The 19317-nt window shown below is 33.9% G+C and overlaps 1 protein-coding gene across 1 annotated transcript; it reads left to right on the forward strand.

Annotated features, from left to right (window-relative positions):
• Positions 1-6130: 6130 nt before the first annotated feature.
• LOC130591435 ((+)-pulegone reductase-like) lies at positions 6131-9204 on the forward strand. The gene is made up of 3 exons (XM_057394755.1): positions 6131-6448; positions 6550-6587; positions 8886-9204. The coding sequence occupies exons 1-3, from the start codon at positions 6131-6133 to the stop codon at positions 9202-9204; spliced, it is 675 nt and encodes a 224-aa protein (XP_057250738.1).
• Positions 9205-19317: the final 10113 nt, after the last annotated feature.

Here is a 19317-nt window from a genome sequence, read left to right on the forward strand (position 1 = left end):
AATCCAAAATAACCAACTTATTCCTCAAATATAGAATAAGGAAATTTAAACCATTATAGCTTGACTACTTTCCAACAACTAATCTTAAACATAAATAAATACTCTATGGATTACACATCATTCTCATCCTTATTTCCTTTATACGGAGTAAACATTTCATCTCCAAAGTCTCCAGGGTAATCACTATAATAATAATAATAATAACAATAATAACTTGAGTTCCTAGATCTAGTAGATCTTCAAATACTTTTGGATTGATGTCCATTTCATCCATCTCTAAAACACTCACATCGCTCAGATAAAGTCTCCAAATAACATTGTAGATGTCCTTTCAAGTTTGCACTCTAGTACAATCAAACTCTTGAATTACTTCATATCGCTAACAGGGATACCTACTTTTAACCATAATGCATAATGATCTCAAGCTATGTAACTATAACTTCAGGCTCATACATCGAACATTCTCATCATCACTCAATATAATTGGGTTATGATAGCTTCCTACTCTATTAACTTTGCCTGACAATTCTATTAACTTGTCTGGCAGACATGGTTAGGGATCTACAACAAATAAACCATAATGGTTTAGCACTCTTTCTAACGTGTTCCCACAAATAATCAAGAGGTAAACAAAAACAAAGGCATGTAAAATATAACACCTTAGCAGGCAAGAAGGATATAACAGTTAGCAGGGAAGAAACATTCATGCATCATAGCAGGGAAGAAAAATAATAATGCACTTATTTGCAGGGAAGAAAATAATATGATGCTGAACTAATTTTCAATGCAGGCATATAATATTTCTATCCTATATGCCCTTCTATACTACCCATTCTCACAATGTCATTCTATAAACCTTAAAGGATGAAAATAATGCAGACTTTTTAAATAACATTACTTTTGTGCCTAAATAAATTTTCTAAAAAAAAAAATTTCGAACTCAAACATTCGAAAAAAAAATTTACTCGACACAAATTTTTTTTTTTTTTTTTTTTTTTATTCGGCTCCAAAAAAAATTTCCGAAAAACGAAAACGAAAGAATTTCGAACTCCTCGACTTTCGGAAAACGAAATTTCGAACCTAATTTCCGAAAAAAATTTCGGTTCTAAAAAAAAATTTTGATCCTCAAAATATTTGTGTTCATCTTTCGAAATGAAACGTAGGAGCATACTTAAGGTTTCCTTCAAATAACCCATAAGCTAGGTAACTTAAGAAGCTAAAGTCACTTAATGAACTAGTTAGTTAGGCGCCTATAAGTCTTAAACTAACCTAAAGCTCAGATACCACTTTGTAACACCCCGATAATTCTCTCTTTCTAGAAAATACTTTATAATATAAAACTAGAGAATTACCCAGGCATTATCGCCCGTGTGAAAACGTTTCGGCTTACTCAGAATTTTGCAGCGGAAAACTTACTAAAACAAAACCAACTTTATTAAACTTATGAAATAAGAGTCAAACAATGTTTGAACTGAAACACACCAACTAAAGCTAAAGTCTGAAATATAAACTCCTAGAAACAACTTAAATACTACTATCAAAAAGCCTCTCCATTCCAGATTCCCCAATGTATGCATCTTCGAACCTGTAATGTCAATGCTTTTTGACTCTGCTCCCCGAAGGATCACCACAGGATCAATAGGCAAAGCCATGATCACAAACACAGACAAGCACGTAATCAGCAAAGCTGAGTACTACATATCAGACAAAAAAATCCTAAACATGATACTACACATAATTTGCAGGGATAAATAAAACATAAATAAGTAATATCATGCAGACGACTTTTACTGAACTAAACTTAAATTACTTTTTATCACTTTAATGGAATAGTTATTAGACGAGTTGTCCTGCCAATAAAAATGAAATGGGGGCGCGACTCCATTTCAGAGTGACCTGCGATATCGAGGAACCTTTGAATAAAAAGGGATGGTGATCAACCCATCCTAGAAAAGCTATGGCACGCTCACCATAACCCCAACCCTTATGTCCAACTCTAGACGTGCACTAGTCTAAAGTCTATAACTTATTCTCGTTTCACTTTACGTTGCATTCCTTTTAATACTTGTGATGACACCACAACAACCAAATAATACACAATTCTAATCACATAATCACAACAAAATTCCTTTTATCTTTAGATTAACAAGTGTTCACAACTTATCAATCAAGACTTCCTTTTATTTCTTTTTATCCTTTGTTGAACCCAGCCAACAGAAATCCGTACCTTTACATAGGTATAAACCAAACTTACCAAATAAGATCCTCGGTTCTTATAAGATAAATTAATAAACTCAAAGAATCCATGATTCCAATTTACTTACATTAATTCACTCACGAATTAATACCAAACCAAACTTAATTGCTTGCATCAAACTTCCATACAAACAAGTCATACTTAAACATATTCTTAGTTTACATGTAGCATTCAAGCAAATAACATGTAAAGCCATCTCAGTAAATCATATATATGAACTACAAGGTCCTATACATGATACTACAAATTAAAAACATCCCTAGAGCATGTTTCTAACCATTTAGCACGTAGACTATGTACGTACCTCGTATAAACGTTACGGTAGGCCACTTTTAAGCACTAAAAGTCCCCTACAGTGAATTCTCCGCCTAAACAACCAAGAAATCGAATAAATACTTGTACTAAAAAAAATACAGCAACTTTAAAATTTCCCAAACCCTTTTAAACTTCTTTAAAAATCGCTTTTATAATTTAAACTCTCATTATTTTTAATCCCTAGTATAGATAAACTATTCTAGTGATTAAAAACAATTAAAAAACCTTAAAATATTAACTTTCTGAATTTCCAGCAACTATAAAATTTTCTAAACCTTCTGAAAATATTTTAAATGAATATAAAAATCATATTCCAATCAAAAATCATATTCATACTCTAAATATGCGATTTCTAGTGATTTAAAACCCTAAAAATCACATCTTTCATGATTAAAAATTAAAAATAATAAATCTGAAATTTTTCTTTTATACATATGATCCGAAAAATACATATTTCATAATAAAAATAATAACTCAAATCGAAATCATGCATATCATAATAAAATAATAATAAAAATTGGAACTTTAATGGAATCTTAAAGGAGAAGTAAAGAAAACAACCAAAATAAGAGGAGGAAGAAGGGGCGCCGGACTGAAACAGCAGCAAGGACGGCGGCAGCAGTTTTTTCGGCTTCAAAAAAATATGTTTGTGACGTTTCTTGTTCAACAAGAAACGTTACTTAGCGAAGAAGAAACGATTTTTGAGAGAAAAGATGGAATCACGCACAAGAGGAAGAGGAGAGAGAAAAGTCGAGTGAGAGAGAGAGAATTTCGAAACTCACGTGCAAGTGAGGAGAGAGAAAATAAGTGTAGGGCAAAAATTCGGGTTTTAGGATATTTAAATAGGCTAATCCTATTGGGCTTAGGAAAAGGATTTCAATAATTAAACTTTGATGACTAACAAGATGGGCTTGTTAGGACTTTAGTCATCAAATTCCTTTCCCTTTTTATTTCTTTTGGGCTTTGATTCCATTAAGTTTCTTTTCGAATATACTTTTAATAATTAAACTCTTATTTAAAACTCGCTTAATTAAAATTTTACAAACTTTATTAAGCTCAGAAAAATATTTTAGTTGACTTTTAAAATAGTCAACCCTTTTTAAAAGTCAAATCATTTTCCAAACTCCTTTGGATTTAATATAATTACATAAATAACTTAATATATTTATGAAAAATCCTTTAAAAATGTGGGGGATTACAGTTGGAGGGAAGATGCTTGAGGCTGTTTTATCAAACATGAGAAACAATGGTCGAATCCCAGTTTGTGGAATGATATCACAGTACAATCTTGTACAGCCGGAGGGCGTTCATAATTTGTTCAATATTACCACAAAGCGCATTAGTATGGAAGGATGTATTGTGGGTGATTACTATCATCTTTACCCTAAATACCTGGAAATGATTCTACCACAACAGGGAGGATAAGACTTCTTATGTTGAAGATGTTGCTGAAGGTTTAGAGAGCGCTCCCTCAGCCTAGATCGGGCTCTATTATGGCCGTAATGTTGGGAAACAACTTGTTGTAATTGCTCAAGAATAAGGTCTATCAAACTAAGCGTGAATGTCTTGTGTTCAGCGTGTAAGTGGTGATGTTCGAAGGGTAATTATATGTTTATTGTTCTTGAAAAAGAGTTGTTTGTAGTTGTTATGATTAATATGGTTATTGTTTTTGTTTTTGTATAATAATTTTTTGTCATTAGTATCAACCAATAGTGTTTTATTTTCTTTTAATTATTTTGTCTTTCAAATTTGATGGTAAAATGCAAACAAAAAAAAAAATTTTTTTTTACCTGTACAGACCCTATTGCTGCCGTTTTCCAAAAAACTCGCAGCAAATGTCTATTTTTTATAGCATATGTCTATTTTTTAATTATTGCAGCGGTTTTCCAAAATCTGATATAAAATAAATATATTGTTGCGGTTTGGCCTAAAAACCGCAGCAATATAATTAATACCTATTGTTGCCCCCTTAATTGATGCACGCCAAAACCGCAGCAATAGGGCACTTTTTAACCGCAGCAAATAGCATTTATTCCACTAGTGAAGGATCGGATGAGAATATGTAGAACACCAGTCCATGTAGCCCAATGAACAATCTCTTGGACGACTAGCACATTTCAAATGCGAAACATTGAGAATTTTTAAATGTCGACTGAAACGATGCCATGATGACTCAACTAGTGTTATGTTGACCTCAACCTCATATTTCTTCATGTTTGTCGGTCTGTATGCAAAGTTGGGTTCAAGAATCGGAGAAGGAATAACCCGGACATAACCCTACTATCGTATACCCGTTCTGAGTTGTACGGCTCACCAATATCTCGGTAGCATATGCAACCGACATACAACTTCCTCGGCACCGTCCTAGCCGGATCATCCTTGTATGGCATCCAAATGACCTGAAAATAGAAAACATGAATTAATTTGATTAGTTTTATGTACTACTAATATTCTACTACATTAATAAAAGAATAAATTGTGTACCTCTCAAGCCTGAAGGGTGTCCAACCATCTGTGTACCGACTGGAGTAAAATGAGACCCGGTGAGAAGATAAAGGTAGATTTTGATTTCAGTGGTCAACCAATAGGTGTCAACAGAGCTAAGCTGTCAAGTTACTGTGGTTCCCTCGTCAGAGATCCTATGAATGCGCCACTTTATCGTATTGAAGAATTTTCACAAGTTCCACAAGAGAATAAAGAGAAGATGTGGAAGCTCATTTTGGTAGAACAATACTTCCACAAGCATTGATAATTCTTCAATATCTTTTACGAACTTTATTTCTAATTAGAACATTTCTCATGTGCAGGACAAATTTGATATTGGGCTGGATGATGTTAAAGATCAAGATGAACGTGAAAAGAAAAGAAAAGATAAGAGGAAGTATTCATATAGACATCTTTGAACAAGAAGTATCGGAATTTTCGTGCACGTTTGAAGAGAGAATATTATGAAACTGAAGAAAATGATGACGACAAACTGAAAGAAGATAATAGGCCCCCAAGTGTTGACGAAAAAGACTGGGAGTGGCTTGTATCATACTTTGGCACTCCAGACTTTCAGGTTAATGCACCCTCGTACATTGCATAGATTTCTTTATTTATTTTCAAGTTTTTATCATTTCACACAATTGTAATTTGTTTATATTTGAATTTAATAGAAAAAGAGTCGCAAAAACATTGACAATAGGTCATACCTTGATGCCGGCATACGGCAGGAACAAAAAGTTTTGCACAAAAAGCACAAGATATGGTAGCGCGTGTTCTTTCACCATTCCTGTCCTAATTTTTGGAATAGTTACTTAGGTTATTGTTTGCCATTCCTTCAGTTTGAACGTGACAAGGTAATGCCAGGATTATTGGAATTGTACGAGGAGACTCATACCAGAAGCGACAAAAACCTGTAACTCAATCGGCACAGGACACCATGGAAACGAATATTCAAACTGGATTTTTTTTGGTTGTATTTGAAAGTATATTCCTACATGACAAGATCTTCTCCCGTTACTGCAGAATGAAATTAAGCAGCTAGTTGAGCAACGAAACAATTTGGAAACAAAAATGACTGATGAAGAAATCTATGCAACAATTAAGCCAAAACGCAAGCCAAGTGCACGTGATCGACAAAAAGGGATAAGTCCCTCAGTGACATCATTATTTGGGTCATTTAGTGAAGGAGAAAAGTTTCGCAAAGAGGCTGAAGCATCCAAAAATGAAGCTAGTGAGGCAAAGAAGGAAGCAAACGAGGTTAAGGAGAAGAACGAAGCTCTAAGTAATACAGTGAGAGGCCTCGAAAAGAAATCTAGACTTATGGAACGCACCCTAGAAGCCTTCATGAATTTGGCTGGATACAACATGTCCGATCTCAATATGGATGCGGTATGTCATAGATTATACCTTCAATTTAATGCAAAACAGATTAACACATGTGCATTATTAACAATTACAAATATTAACTTCTGTATTAATACTTATGACAGTGGACCGATGAAGAGGATGAGGAAGAGCTAATTCAAAAGTCTGAGAAAAAACACAATGATGTTGAAGATTAAAGATATTTGTTAGATATCAGTATTAAGGTGACCCAGGTTTCTCCTTATCTTTTTTTAAAAAAAAAAATCATTGGTGACTCTATAATAATGGTTATTCTGATGCGTTGTTGTTCTGCTGCTATGCTGCTGTTCTGCTGCTGCTGCTATGCTGCTACTGCTATGCTGCTGTTCTGCTGCTGCTATGCTGCTGTTGTTCTACTGCTGCTGCTGCTGCTATGCTGCTGTTGGTCTGCTGCTGCTGGTCTGCTGTTGTTGTTCTGTTGCTGTTCTGCTGCAGCTGCTATGCTGTTGTTGTTCTGCTTTTGTTGTTCAGCTTATGTTGATCTGCTGCTGTTCACGTTGAAGTTAATATACTGGTTTTTATATATTCTATGTTCAAGTCCATATACTGGTTTTTTTCCAATAATAATGGTTATTATGTTCTAAGGATTATGGTTTTGTTAGTGGTTATTATGGGTTTGTGTCCTAAGGAGTATGGTTTTGTTAGTGGTTCATATACTGGTTTTTTTCCAATAACAATGGTTCAAGTTCATGTTCTGCTATTATGCTTCTGTTCTGATGTTGTTGATCTGCTGCTGCTGTTATTCTTCTGTTGTTGTGCTGCTGTTATGCTTCTGTTGTTCTCATGTTGTTGAGTTTGTAAATTAAAGTTTAAACTTGTTTGGGTTGCTGGATTTTGAGGATATAGGATTATGAATCGGACGCGAGTCCTAAATTAAGTTTTAGGCGGTCCGTATTACAAAGGAAACTCTGCCGAATTTTCTGTAGAATTTTAATAACATATCTAGTTGTTTAAAATATTTGAGGATCACTTAATATAGTTTATTAGAGTTAGAGGTTCTAATATATTCATTGGATTCTAAAAGTTTTAGTAAGTTAAGCGTTAGAGGTTCTAATATATTCATTGGATTGTAAAAGTTTAAATATTCGACTTTCCATGACTTCTTTCTCCTTTTTTTTTATTTTTCTTTTCGCAATAATCTTAGAAATATAAAATCAGTCAGCTTCAAAATGTTAGTTCCGCTCCAACCACAATTCAAGTGGCACTAAAAAATATCTTTAGATACAACAATAATTTATGTGATGCCCAAAAAAATGGCTATAGAGACAACTAAATTCATGTGACACTAAATACATGGCTTTAAAGACAACTAACTACAATTGATGCTAAAATTAAGGGTTATGGAGACAACTAAATTCATGGGATGCTAAATACATGGCTTTAGAGACAACTAACTCCACTCGATGCTAAACAAATGGCTTTAGAGACAACTAAATTCATGTGACGCTAAATACATGGTTTTAGAGACAACTAAATACAATTAATGCTAAAACAAATGGCTTTAGAGACAAAAAAATTCATGTGACTCTAAATACATGGCTTTAGATGCAACTAACTACCGTTGATGCTAAAAAAAAATGGCTTTAGAAACAACTAAATTTATGTGATGCTAAAAATATGGATTTAGAGACAACTAATATTCATGTGATGCTAAAAACATGGTTTTAGAGACAACCAACATACATGTGATGCTGAAATGTATCTTTAGAGGCACCAGAATATATTTGACACTAAAAACCATATAATTTAGAGGCAACTATGGTTATGTGATGCTAAAAGGGGTTTCAGAGGCAACTCATCCAGATGATGTGCCTCTATATCCATTTTTTTTTGTAGTGCTCTCAACCCTCTCTTCACTCTCATCTCTCTTAACCTCTCTAAACACGCCAATTCGCCTCATGTCAACCTTCGCCTTCTGTCAACCTTGTGCGACCCGACGAAGCCGACGCGACCATATGCGATCCCAATTCGCCACCTTCGACGAATCTCCGGCGAGTAAGGTGTTCGATTCTTCGAGATGCGTGTCTTGGTTTGCGTAATTTCTTCGGTTGAGGACGGTCGTTGATGGCTCGCTGAGAAGCAATGAAGACCGTTCAATTCGTCGATCGCTCGAGTTTTCCTTCGCTTCTTCAGTTTGTCGACCGCTCGAGTTCTCCTTCGCTTCTCCAGTTCGTCGGCCGCTCGAGTTCTTTCTTCTCTCATCGTTCTTTCTATTCAGATCTATTGCGAATTTAGGGAGTGAATTGATTCGAATCAAAGATAATAATTTTTTTATTTTGTACAAAAAAGATATGGTTATTGTTTGATAGAAAATAAAACACTATTAATTTTTTGTCATACAAAATAATCCTCTATCGCACCTGTTTTCACTATTGCACACTTGTTATTAGATGCTCATACGTTAATGTCTTACTGTGCTTAGGTATTTCCCGGAGGGTATCGACATTTATTTCGAGAACGTTGGAGGGAAGATGCTTGAGGCTGTTTTATCAAACATGAGAAACAATGGTCGAATCCCAGTTTGTGGAATGATATCACAGTACAATCTTGTACAGCCGGAGGGCGTTCATAATTTGTTCAATATTACCACAAAGCGCATTAGTATGGAAGGATGTATTGTGGGTGATTACTATCATCTTTACCCTAAATACCTGGAAATGATTCTACCACACAACAGGGAGGATAAGATTTCTTATGTTGAAGATGTTGCTGAAGGTTTAGAGAGCGCTCCCTCAGCCTAGATCGGGCTCTATTATGGCCGTAATGTTGGGAAACAACTTGTTGTAATTGCTCAAGAATAAGGTCTATCAAACTAAGCGTGAATGTCTTGTGTTCAGCGTGTAAGTGGTGATGTTCGAAGGGTAATTATATGTTTATTGTTCTTGAAAAAGAGTTGTTTGTAGTTGTTATGATTAATATGGTTATTGTTTTTGTTTTTGTATAATAATTTTTTGTCATTAGTATCAACCAATAGCGTTTTATTTTCTTTTAATTATTTTGTCTTTCAAATTTGATGGTAAAATGCAAACAAAAAAAAAATTTTTTTTTACCTGTACAGACCCTATTGCTGCCGTTTTCCAAAAAACTCGCAGCAAATGTCTATTTTTTATAGCATATGTCTATTTTTTAATTATTGCAGCGGTTTTCCAAAATCTGATATAAAATAAATATATTGTTGCGGTTTGGCCTAAAAACCGCAGCAATATAATTAATACCTATTGTTGCCCCCTTAATTGATGCGCGCCCAAAACCGCAGCAATAGGGCACTTTTTAACCGCAGCAAATAGCATTTATTCCACTAGTGAAGGATCGGATGAGAATATGTAGAACACCAGTCCATGTAGCCCAATGAACAATCTCTTGGACGACTAGCACATTTCAAATGCGAAACATTGAGAATTTTTAAATGTCGACTGAAACGATGCCATGATGACTCAACTAGTGTTATGTTGACCTCAACCTCATATTTCTTCATGTTTGTCGGTCTGTATGCAAAGTTGGGTTCAAGAATCGGAGAAGGAATAACCCGGACATAACCCTACTATCGTATACCCGTTCTGAGTTGTACGGCTCACCAATATCTCGGTAGCATATGCAACCGACATACAACTTCCTCGGCACCGTCCTAGCCGGATCATCCTTGTATGGCATCCAAATGACCTGAAAATAGAAAACATGAATTAATTTGATTAGTTTTATGTACTACTAATATTCTACTACATTAATAAAAGAATAAATTGTGTACCTCTCAAGCCTGAAGGGTGTCCAACCATCTGTGTACCGACTGGAGTCGAATATGATCCTTGGTGACGATGTGATAATCCCATTTTCTAAACCAGGGATCGTGATCAGACACCGCTAAACTATCTCTCTAAGGACGAAAAAATGGGAAGTTACTCGTACATCTAAGCCTGTAAAAGCGTGAGACACCCGACAATTTTTTTGGTTGACTGCCTAGTTGTCAACCCTAGCTGACGATATAGAAAAGCCAAAGTCGATGATCCCCATGAATACTTATGTACTCAATCAAGGTCATCCAACTCAATAATGTTTTGCACCGAGAGTTAGGCACCACTCTTATTAGTGAACAACGCATATCCATGTATGATTAGCAGAATAGCGCGAATCTTCACATCAGCGGGACGACCACCAGGCCCACATCTGTCAAAGATATCGCTAACACTAACGCAACCGTTCTTCTAAATAGGTGTTGGGTCCTGAAGTAGCTCATCACGAATAACCTGGAGTAGCTCCTCAAAGCGAACATACAAATTATTAGATGACAAAATACCCCTCACTATGCAACCATCAATATGAACTAGTATAATTTGCCAAACGTCATGCAACATGATCTTCATCTCCCCGAAAGGCAAGTGAAACGTGTTCGTGCCGGGATTCAAACGTTCTATAAATGCTGAAATCAATGGAAAGTCAAGGTGTAAATACATAATGAACAAGAGATGGCTAATACAAGTCGCATATACACGCAACTGCGACTGCAGATCGAAGTCCTAATTCTTCAAACTATCAATCACACTAGCACGATTATGGCACATAATCAGTGTATAAGTAAATAGATCAACTTAGATACGTGTGTTGATGTGAGCCGGATAATTAGAAATCACACTACCGTCAATAGGGCCCCTAGGCATAGACTCCCTAACTAACTAGGAAGTATCACTAGCAACTCTAGCCCTGCTCGAAGTCCGACTACGTGCAGAACCTGACGATTCCGAAACAAAACTCCTTCCTCTACCCTTCCTTACAGTCACATGGGAAGTGGCTTCCTCTACAGCACCACTCAAAGCATTTTCCAAGTCCTCATCCTCGATATCCCAACCCGGACTATGAGGCGCATCCTCTGGAATAGGATCCGACCTAACCCACTCTTCTAGTCGTGCCCTCCTACTCGATGCATTGATACCACAAGATCGAGTGCGTCGTGGCTCAGATCCCTCAAGACCCGTACTCTCACAGCCTAAAGCCCTCGATTGGTCCTAATTATAATTTTTTTAAATCAGTCACTATTTAATCAATTAAATTATTTAATTCAATATCTACGCACCTTCGTCGTTATTTTAATATAACTAAATTATCGCATAACATGCTAATTTCGCTTAATATTATAAAATATTAACATACTACATTTAATGAATATAATTACAAATTATAACATGCTACATCAATTTTTTTGAAGAACATTATTATGTAAAAATTATTATAAAAATTATGACACACTAATTAACATGTTAATATCACTAAACAACACATTATTATTAGCAACATGTAACAAAACATTCGAAATTAAAAAGAACAATCATGGAAACAAAATTTTATTTCCTCAACGAACAAGGAAACGAAATGGCGAGTTAGCGGTTGTAGTGGGTTTTTCCGGCGAAAACGTAATAACACTTACCTGGGTTGGTGATTCTCCGGCTTCTTTCACCTTCTTCCTTGGACCCATGCTCCTCACTAGTAGTGACCCGCCGGTCGTGGTGGTCGTCACTTTCTTCGCTTTAGTGGTGGTGGGGTCCGGTGTTTGTGGTTGAGGTGAAGTTTGTGGTGAAGCGGTGTTGGTTGCGATGGTGGTGTTGGCGGTGGTTCGGTGGTTGCGACGGTGGTGGTGGTTGTGGTCAAGTGGTTGCGATGGTGGTGGTGGTGACGATTGTGGTTGTAGTGGTGCTTGGTGTGGAGGTTTGAGTGTACTGTGAGTGAGGGAGAGGGAGAGTGAGATTAAGGTGAGCATATATATAGAGGTAATTTAGAAATGTATTGAAATTAATACGGATGATTTTTAGTAAATATGGATGGTAAATAGTAGTTCAGTTAGCATACTAATTTAACAACTATGCATTGTTCACTGTGAAGAGAAAAACACTACATTGTTTATAAGTTGGATCTTAATTCTGTAACGTCAATACTCATTAAATATTATTAGACGTGGGTTATCGATATGGGAAAAAAGGTTTTCCTTGAAAAGGAAATATAGAATGCATTTTTGCAATACCATTGCACCACAACAATTGTCGAGACTTTATTAGATACAAGCTAAATTGATGGATATCTCTAGGCGATGTTAGTGGTCAGAAATAGCTAATTGTGAATCTTTTTGTCTCTTCTCCTCGGCTATATTTGCATGACAGTCTTAGATTGCTATCTATGGAAAGCTGGTTCTTGGTCCGTGAGAGCTTTGGTTGCTATTAGAAAGTTCGAAATACTCATTTTTTTAGTTTGGACTTGCGTCGTTTTTTGATTTGTCATTGCATAATACTATCATCCTATCATCAATTTATCAGTCTATCAGTCTCTCCTTCATAATTATAGCGTCCCCTCAAATTATAGCCTATTTGTTCTACTAGATGAAAGCCCAAATTTTGTTAGTTTCTTTGTTATCGCCTTAATTTTAAGTTTTATTAGTTTTTTGTTTTGTTGAATAAGTTTTCTATCTTCTTTTAGGAATTTTTCGGTCTATATGATGATTTTATCTATTGTTATTTTAAAAATCATGTTTTGTTTTTAGTTTACAAAATTAAGTATTTAGGAAATCAAAGTTTCTTGCATACAACCGGCAACACATATAAATATAGGTAAGGCATTGCGCACACCCCTATCAGCCTGTCAGCTCGTTTTAAAACCTCATATTTCACTTATTTCTCATGTGAATTGAGTTTTCGACTAGGCGTTGGAAACATATCGAGTCAAATATTCATATCCAACTTGAATTCTAAATTCCAAAGATATTAACTGTACTGTGAGATATGACCTTTTGAGGTTTACCCTTTTGCACAAACTCATATGAATAAATAGAGTTACTCTTATGAGTAAATGAAATTACTTGTGTGAATATGTGGTTACTCTTGACAATATAAGGGTGTTACTATTGTAAACAAACGTAGTTACGTTTATAACAAAAAGGAGTACTAATCAGTTTACTCTTATGAACGAATAAGGTTACTCGTATGAAAAAATGAGTTTCATCTGTGAATGATTGAGTTACTCGTATGATTAAATAGGATTGTCGTATGATTGAATAGGATTGTCGTAAGATTAAATGAGGTTAATCGTATTACTTTTCTGAACAATTGGGTTTACTCATATGATTAAATAGGCTTATCATATGATTAATTGAGCTTGTATGAAGAAATGGGTTACTTTCTGAACTATTGGAGGGTCAACCGTATAATTAAATATGGTTGTCGTATAATTAAGTGAGATGATTCGTATGAAAAATATGGGGTTATTTTTTTTTTTAACAATTGGGTTTACTCGTATATTCAATAGGGTCATCGTATGATTAAGTAAGACTACTCGTATGAAGAAATGGAGTTACTTCTATGAATGATTGGGGTTAGTTGTAGGGTTGCTGAGAGTATTGCTTGGACCTCAACAAACAGCAACTCAACCCATTTTTTGCGGTTTGGATTGTATCGACAGAAAATCGTATCTCCCCATTGAGTACCTCATGATGAATCATATAGTCATCCTAATTGGTCCTGTCCAAAGAAAGAGCAATCGGACGAGCTAAGCGCAAAAGCATTTCAAAAATATAAAGTCTATTTATTAAATCCAAGCTCGGTTTTAAATGCCCAATTAGTTATTCATGATAATTAATAGTATTTTCTATTATTTAATATTAATTATTGTCGATAATTAATTTTAAAGGATATTTCGAACATCAAATTTTTATTCTTTATGATAGAGGATTTTATATTTCAAAAGATAAAAAAAATCTTAAAACAATAAAAAATCGGCCAGAAAGCAAGTGCGCCTGCATGTGACTTTATCTTTTCGATTTGTTTTCGGCTTCCTTTGCCCGAAAATACCTTGTTTCTTCGAACGAATTTTCACAATGCTGGAACGCATTAATACCTCGTTATCCCTAAAGTCAAACAGTCAAACTCATACTCAATCTTACATTCAAACACATTCATACCTTTAAATTTCTATTTCAAGCATCAAGATTACTCAACCTGAAGATCGTTCATAAGATACAGGCAACATATGTATAATTCCTGAAGGTCAATTTCAATTAATGTCTTGTTATACTACAATCTACTTATCATGGTGTAGATCTTAAAGGTATTAACGGTTTCTTGTACATTCTTCTCTACTCTTTTTTTTATTTATTTCTATTTTATATTATATTCTTCATATGCATGATTGTATGTTTAATGCTTTCATCACCGCACATGCTTATTCTTGCTAATCCAAGACCCAAAGAACTGTTCCAACATTAAATTCAGATAATTGGATAATCTGATTAGGATCTCAATAATTTGATTTTATAATAACGTCACCAAATATTAGTCTTATGTTAATTTGTTTAATGAATCAACATAGATTAATTATACATTATATTAAAATGTTTCACGTTTATTTATTTGCATAAATATATATATGAATCGATATTAAGTAGAGACCATCAATATGTGAACGTGGTTCATGACCGTGTTTGTAACCTCACCCCAAACTCAATATATGGTCATTGACCATTAATGGAGTCATGACGGGAAATTCTACATTGGATAAGTTCCTAAGTTGTCCTTATGATTTCTTAGTATCATATTAAATTTATGAGTCTTTCTTTAAAGATTTGCTGGCGAAGACCAAACCGCACCATAAACCATAAACCTATTTGTATAATATTTTTTTTTTTAATTTATATTGGCAATCTGAACTTTTTGTATTTGATTATCTAGTTTGGAAACAAATGTATTAGGTTTTCATCGATTTTATACGACATATTTTAGTCATTTATGAGTTACTTTTCCAACCATGTGCCTAATTAAATATTTTCCAGCAACAAGTTTACAACCTTTACCAAAGTCTACAAATATATAGAAAAAAGTTGTTTAGCACCGCACCAAAGATTCACAAATATAGAAAAAATGGTTTCAAAACTCATATCGTGAATGAAAAATGGTTAATTCGCAAACCGGACGGCGCCAAACGATTTCACGTGGTGGGTTTAGGTTGGTTTTGGCAAAAGTGCAGTACGATTTGGTTTGGAAAAATGTCAAACTGCATATTTTCAAATTGGTTTGGGTTTATCCCTAACTACACTAACCCAACCGACGAACAACCCTAGTTCCTTGTGTGCTTAAATGGGGTCGTTGTATGATTAAGTGAGTTACTTGTATGAAGAAATGAGGTTACTCATATGAAGAAATGAGGTTACTTGTATGAATAAATGAGGATACTGTTGTAAACAATGAGGATTACTCTTATGATTAATTGGCATAATCATATGACTAAATAGGTTATTCTTATGAATGAGTGAGTTCACTCATAAAATAAATAAGGTTATTCGTATTGATAAATGGGGGATATTTTATTGACAATTGGAGTTACTCATATGAATAAATAAGTTTACTCGTATTGATAAATAAGGGTTATTTTTGTGAACTATTGGAGTTAATCATATGAATGGATATGGTTTCTCGTATTGATAAATTGTGATTACTTTTGTAACACAATTGGAGTTACTCGTATGATTAAATAGGGTTGTCGGATGATCAAATGAGGTTACTCTTATAAACAAATGAGGTTAGTTGTGTGAAGAAATGAGGTACTTTTGTGAGCAATTGGGTTACTCGTGTGATTAAATGTGTTCGTCGTATAACTAAATGAGGTTACTCCTACTAACAAATTATATTACTCTTGCGTTCCTGGATTTTGAAACTGTTTTCGTGTTGCAATGATGCATCCTAGTACTCTTCACGCTACGCAAATCTGAGTCGTTTTCAGTCCCTTAAAGATCATTTTCTAATTTTGATGGTATTTTGAAGTCCAAAATCAACTATATTTAGGAATATAATTCATTTGATTTTCGAAATCTTCTATTAATTATTAAGAATTATTAATATATATTGAAAATATAATTAATTATCTGAATTAATTAATTACGCATTTATGAAAATGGGCTCGAGAATACAATTAATTATGATGTATAATTAATTGGCTCTTAAAAATGAGCTTGAATTTGTTTTAAGCGAATAAATAGACTTTATGTTCGTAACTAATTTCAGGCTTAGTTTGTCATATTTCGCTTCCTTTGGACCGGACCAGTTACCATGATGATATGTTGCATCATTGTGTGCTGAATGGGGAGACACGAGTATGTGTGTACAAACAATTATCACTATACTAGGTCTTTAGGTTTTTAATTAGTTTATATATATAATATATGATAATGTAACAAATTTTACCCAATGCATGAAATGTATAATAAGACTAATTCAATTAAAATACACATAATTGCATGTTAGGCTAGCTAGATACCCTGAACTAGCCCCTTTTTCCATCTCCATCCATCATCATCGTCCTCGAGCCTCCTACATCTTCTCCGGCTATGGATGGCCATTTATGGTCATTCCTAGTATGTTTCCTTTCATTTTTTGCTGCTTTTTTCTTTTTTCTTTTTTCTTTCTATGCTTATATTTAATACGTTAGTATGTTTTTGTGAGAGTTTCTCTCTCCTTGTTATGGGAGTTTTTGTAATCAAAATTTGTACAGAGTTTTAACAAATATTAGTTCTTCATTAACAATCATTTGAATTAAATCATATTCTAGTTTCAAAAATACATTACATTGATAGTAGTCTCGTAGAAAGTTGCATAGCGATGTGAAAACAATGATTTTCAGAAGTGTTAGATCTAATAAACGATCATGATTTTGCTATATTAGGATTATGTTTATTTTAATTTGATAAGTATTTGTTAGTTTTTGAATTTTATTATAGATGTCGTATTATTTCAAATCAATGAGTTACATTTCACGTAAACAAATTTAAACTCATAATTCTTCATGACCATCATTCATTTATAATTCTTGCCATGTAAAACCTTTTTGAAAGTAAATAAGAGAAATGAGTGATCATCGAATTCCCACCTCCTAGTTGTGTAATTTTCGAAGTTGATTCTTCTTCTCCAAGCTCTCCGTTGGGTCTGTACAAAAAAAAAAAAAACGATTTAGTGTTTACCTTGAAGATCCGCATTCTTTTCCAAATGTCTACATTGGGGGCCTGGGGCATTAAATTATTGTGGCGGCCATATCAATATCGGGCAACTTGCTTCAAATGTAAGTCTGATAATAAGTAACCAATTTGTAAACATTTTAATTAGTTTTTAATTTCCAGCGATGTTCCGGATTGGTAACACTTTCATGTTAAAAAATATAATTTTATTTTCTGCTGCCATATCTAGTATGTTTCCTATCCGGATTGGTAACAATTTCATTTATGGTCATTCCTAGTATGTTTCCTTTCATTTTCTGCTGTTTTTTTCTTTTTTCTTTTTTCTTTCTATGCTTATATTTAATACGTTAGTATGTTTTTGTGAGAGTTTTTCTCTCCTTGTATGGGAGTTTCTGTAATCAAAATTTGTACAGAGTTTTAACAAATATTAGTTCTTCATTAACAATCATTTGAATTAAATCATATTCTAGTTTCAAAAATACATTAGATTGATGTAGTCTCGTAGAAAGTTGCATAGCGATGTGAAAACAATGATTTTCAGAAGTGTTAGATCTAATAAACGATCATGATTTTGCTATATTAGGATTATGTTTATTTTAATTTGATAAGTATTTGTTAGTTTTTGAATTTTATTATAGATGTCGTATTATTTCAAATCAATGAGTGACATTTCACGTAAACAAATTTAAAACTCATAATTCTTCATGACCATCATTCATTTATAATTCTTGCCATGTAAAACCTTTTTGAAAGTAAATAAGAGAAATGAGTGATCATCGAATTCCCACCTCCTAGTTGTGTAATTTCCGAAGTTGATTCTTCTTCTCCAAGCTCTCCGTTGGGTCTGTACCAAAAAAAAAAAAAACGATTTAGTGTTTACCTTGAAGATCCGCATTCTTTTCCAAATGTCTACATTGGGGGCCTGGGGCATTAAATTATTGTGGCGGCCTATCAATATCGGGCAACTTGCTTCAAATGTAAGTCTGATAATAAGTAACCAATTTGTAAATTTTAATTAGTTTTTAATTTCCAGCGATGTTCCGGATTGGTAACACTTTCATGTTAAAAAATATAATTTTATTTTCTGCTGCCATATCTAGTATGTTTCCTATCCGGATTGGTAACAATTTCATTTATGGTCATTCCTAGTATGTTTCCTTTCATTTTCTGCTGCTTTTTTCTTTTTTCTTTTTTCTTTCTATGCTTATATTTAATACGTTAGTATGTTTTTGTGAGAGTTTCTCTCTCCTTGTATGGGAGTTTCTGTAATCAAAATTTGTACAGAGTTTTAACAAATATTAGTTCTTCATTAACAATCATTTGAATTAAATCATATTCTAGTTTCAAAAATACATTAGATTGATAGTAGTCTCGTAGAAAGTTGCATAGCGATGTGAAAACAATGATTTTCAGAAGTGTTAGATCTAATAAACGATCATGATTTTGCTATATTAGGATTATGTTTATTTTAATTTGATAAGTATTTGTTAGTTTTTGAATTTTATTATAGATGTCGTATTATTTCAAATCAATGAGTGACATTTCACGTAAACAAATTTAAAACTCATAATTCTTCATGACCATCATTCATTTATAATTCTTGCCATGTAAAACCTTTTTGAAAGTAAATAAGAGAAATGAGTGATCATCGAATTCCCACCTCCTAGTTGTGTAATTTCCGAAGTTGATTCTTCTTCTCCAAGCTCTCCGTTGGGTCTGTACCAAAAAAAAAAAAAAACGATTTAGTGTTTACCTTGAAGATCCGCATTCTTTTCCAAATGTCTACATTGGGGGCCTGGGGCATTAAATTATTGTGGCGGCCATATCAATATCGGGCAACTTGCTTCAAATGTAAGTCTGATTAATAAGTAANCACGAG

This window comes from Beta vulgaris, chromosome 5 (genome assembly GCF_026745355.1).
Source record: "Beta vulgaris subsp. vulgaris cultivar EL10 chromosome 5, EL10.2, whole genome shotgun sequence".
In the NCBI taxonomy this organism is placed as follows: Eukaryota; Viridiplantae; Streptophyta; class Magnoliopsida; order Caryophyllales; family Amaranthaceae; genus Beta; species Beta vulgaris.

What these genes read in the sequence shown, in the direction of transcription:
- LOC130591435 (XM_057394755.1), top strand. Translation starts at nt 6,131, where the DNA reads ATGACTGATGAAGAAATCTATGCAACAATTAAGCCAAAACGCAAGCCA. An exon ending in CCGATCTCAATATGGATGCG is followed by an intron (nt 6,449 to 6,549) that starts GTATGTCATAGA and finishes TACTTATGACAG; the next exon opens with TGGACCGATGAAGAGGATGA. An exon ending in GAGGAAGAGCTAATTCAAAA is followed by an intron (nt 6,588 to 8,885) that starts GTCTGAGAAAAA and finishes TACTGTGCTTAG; the next exon opens with GTATTTCCCGGAGGGTATCG.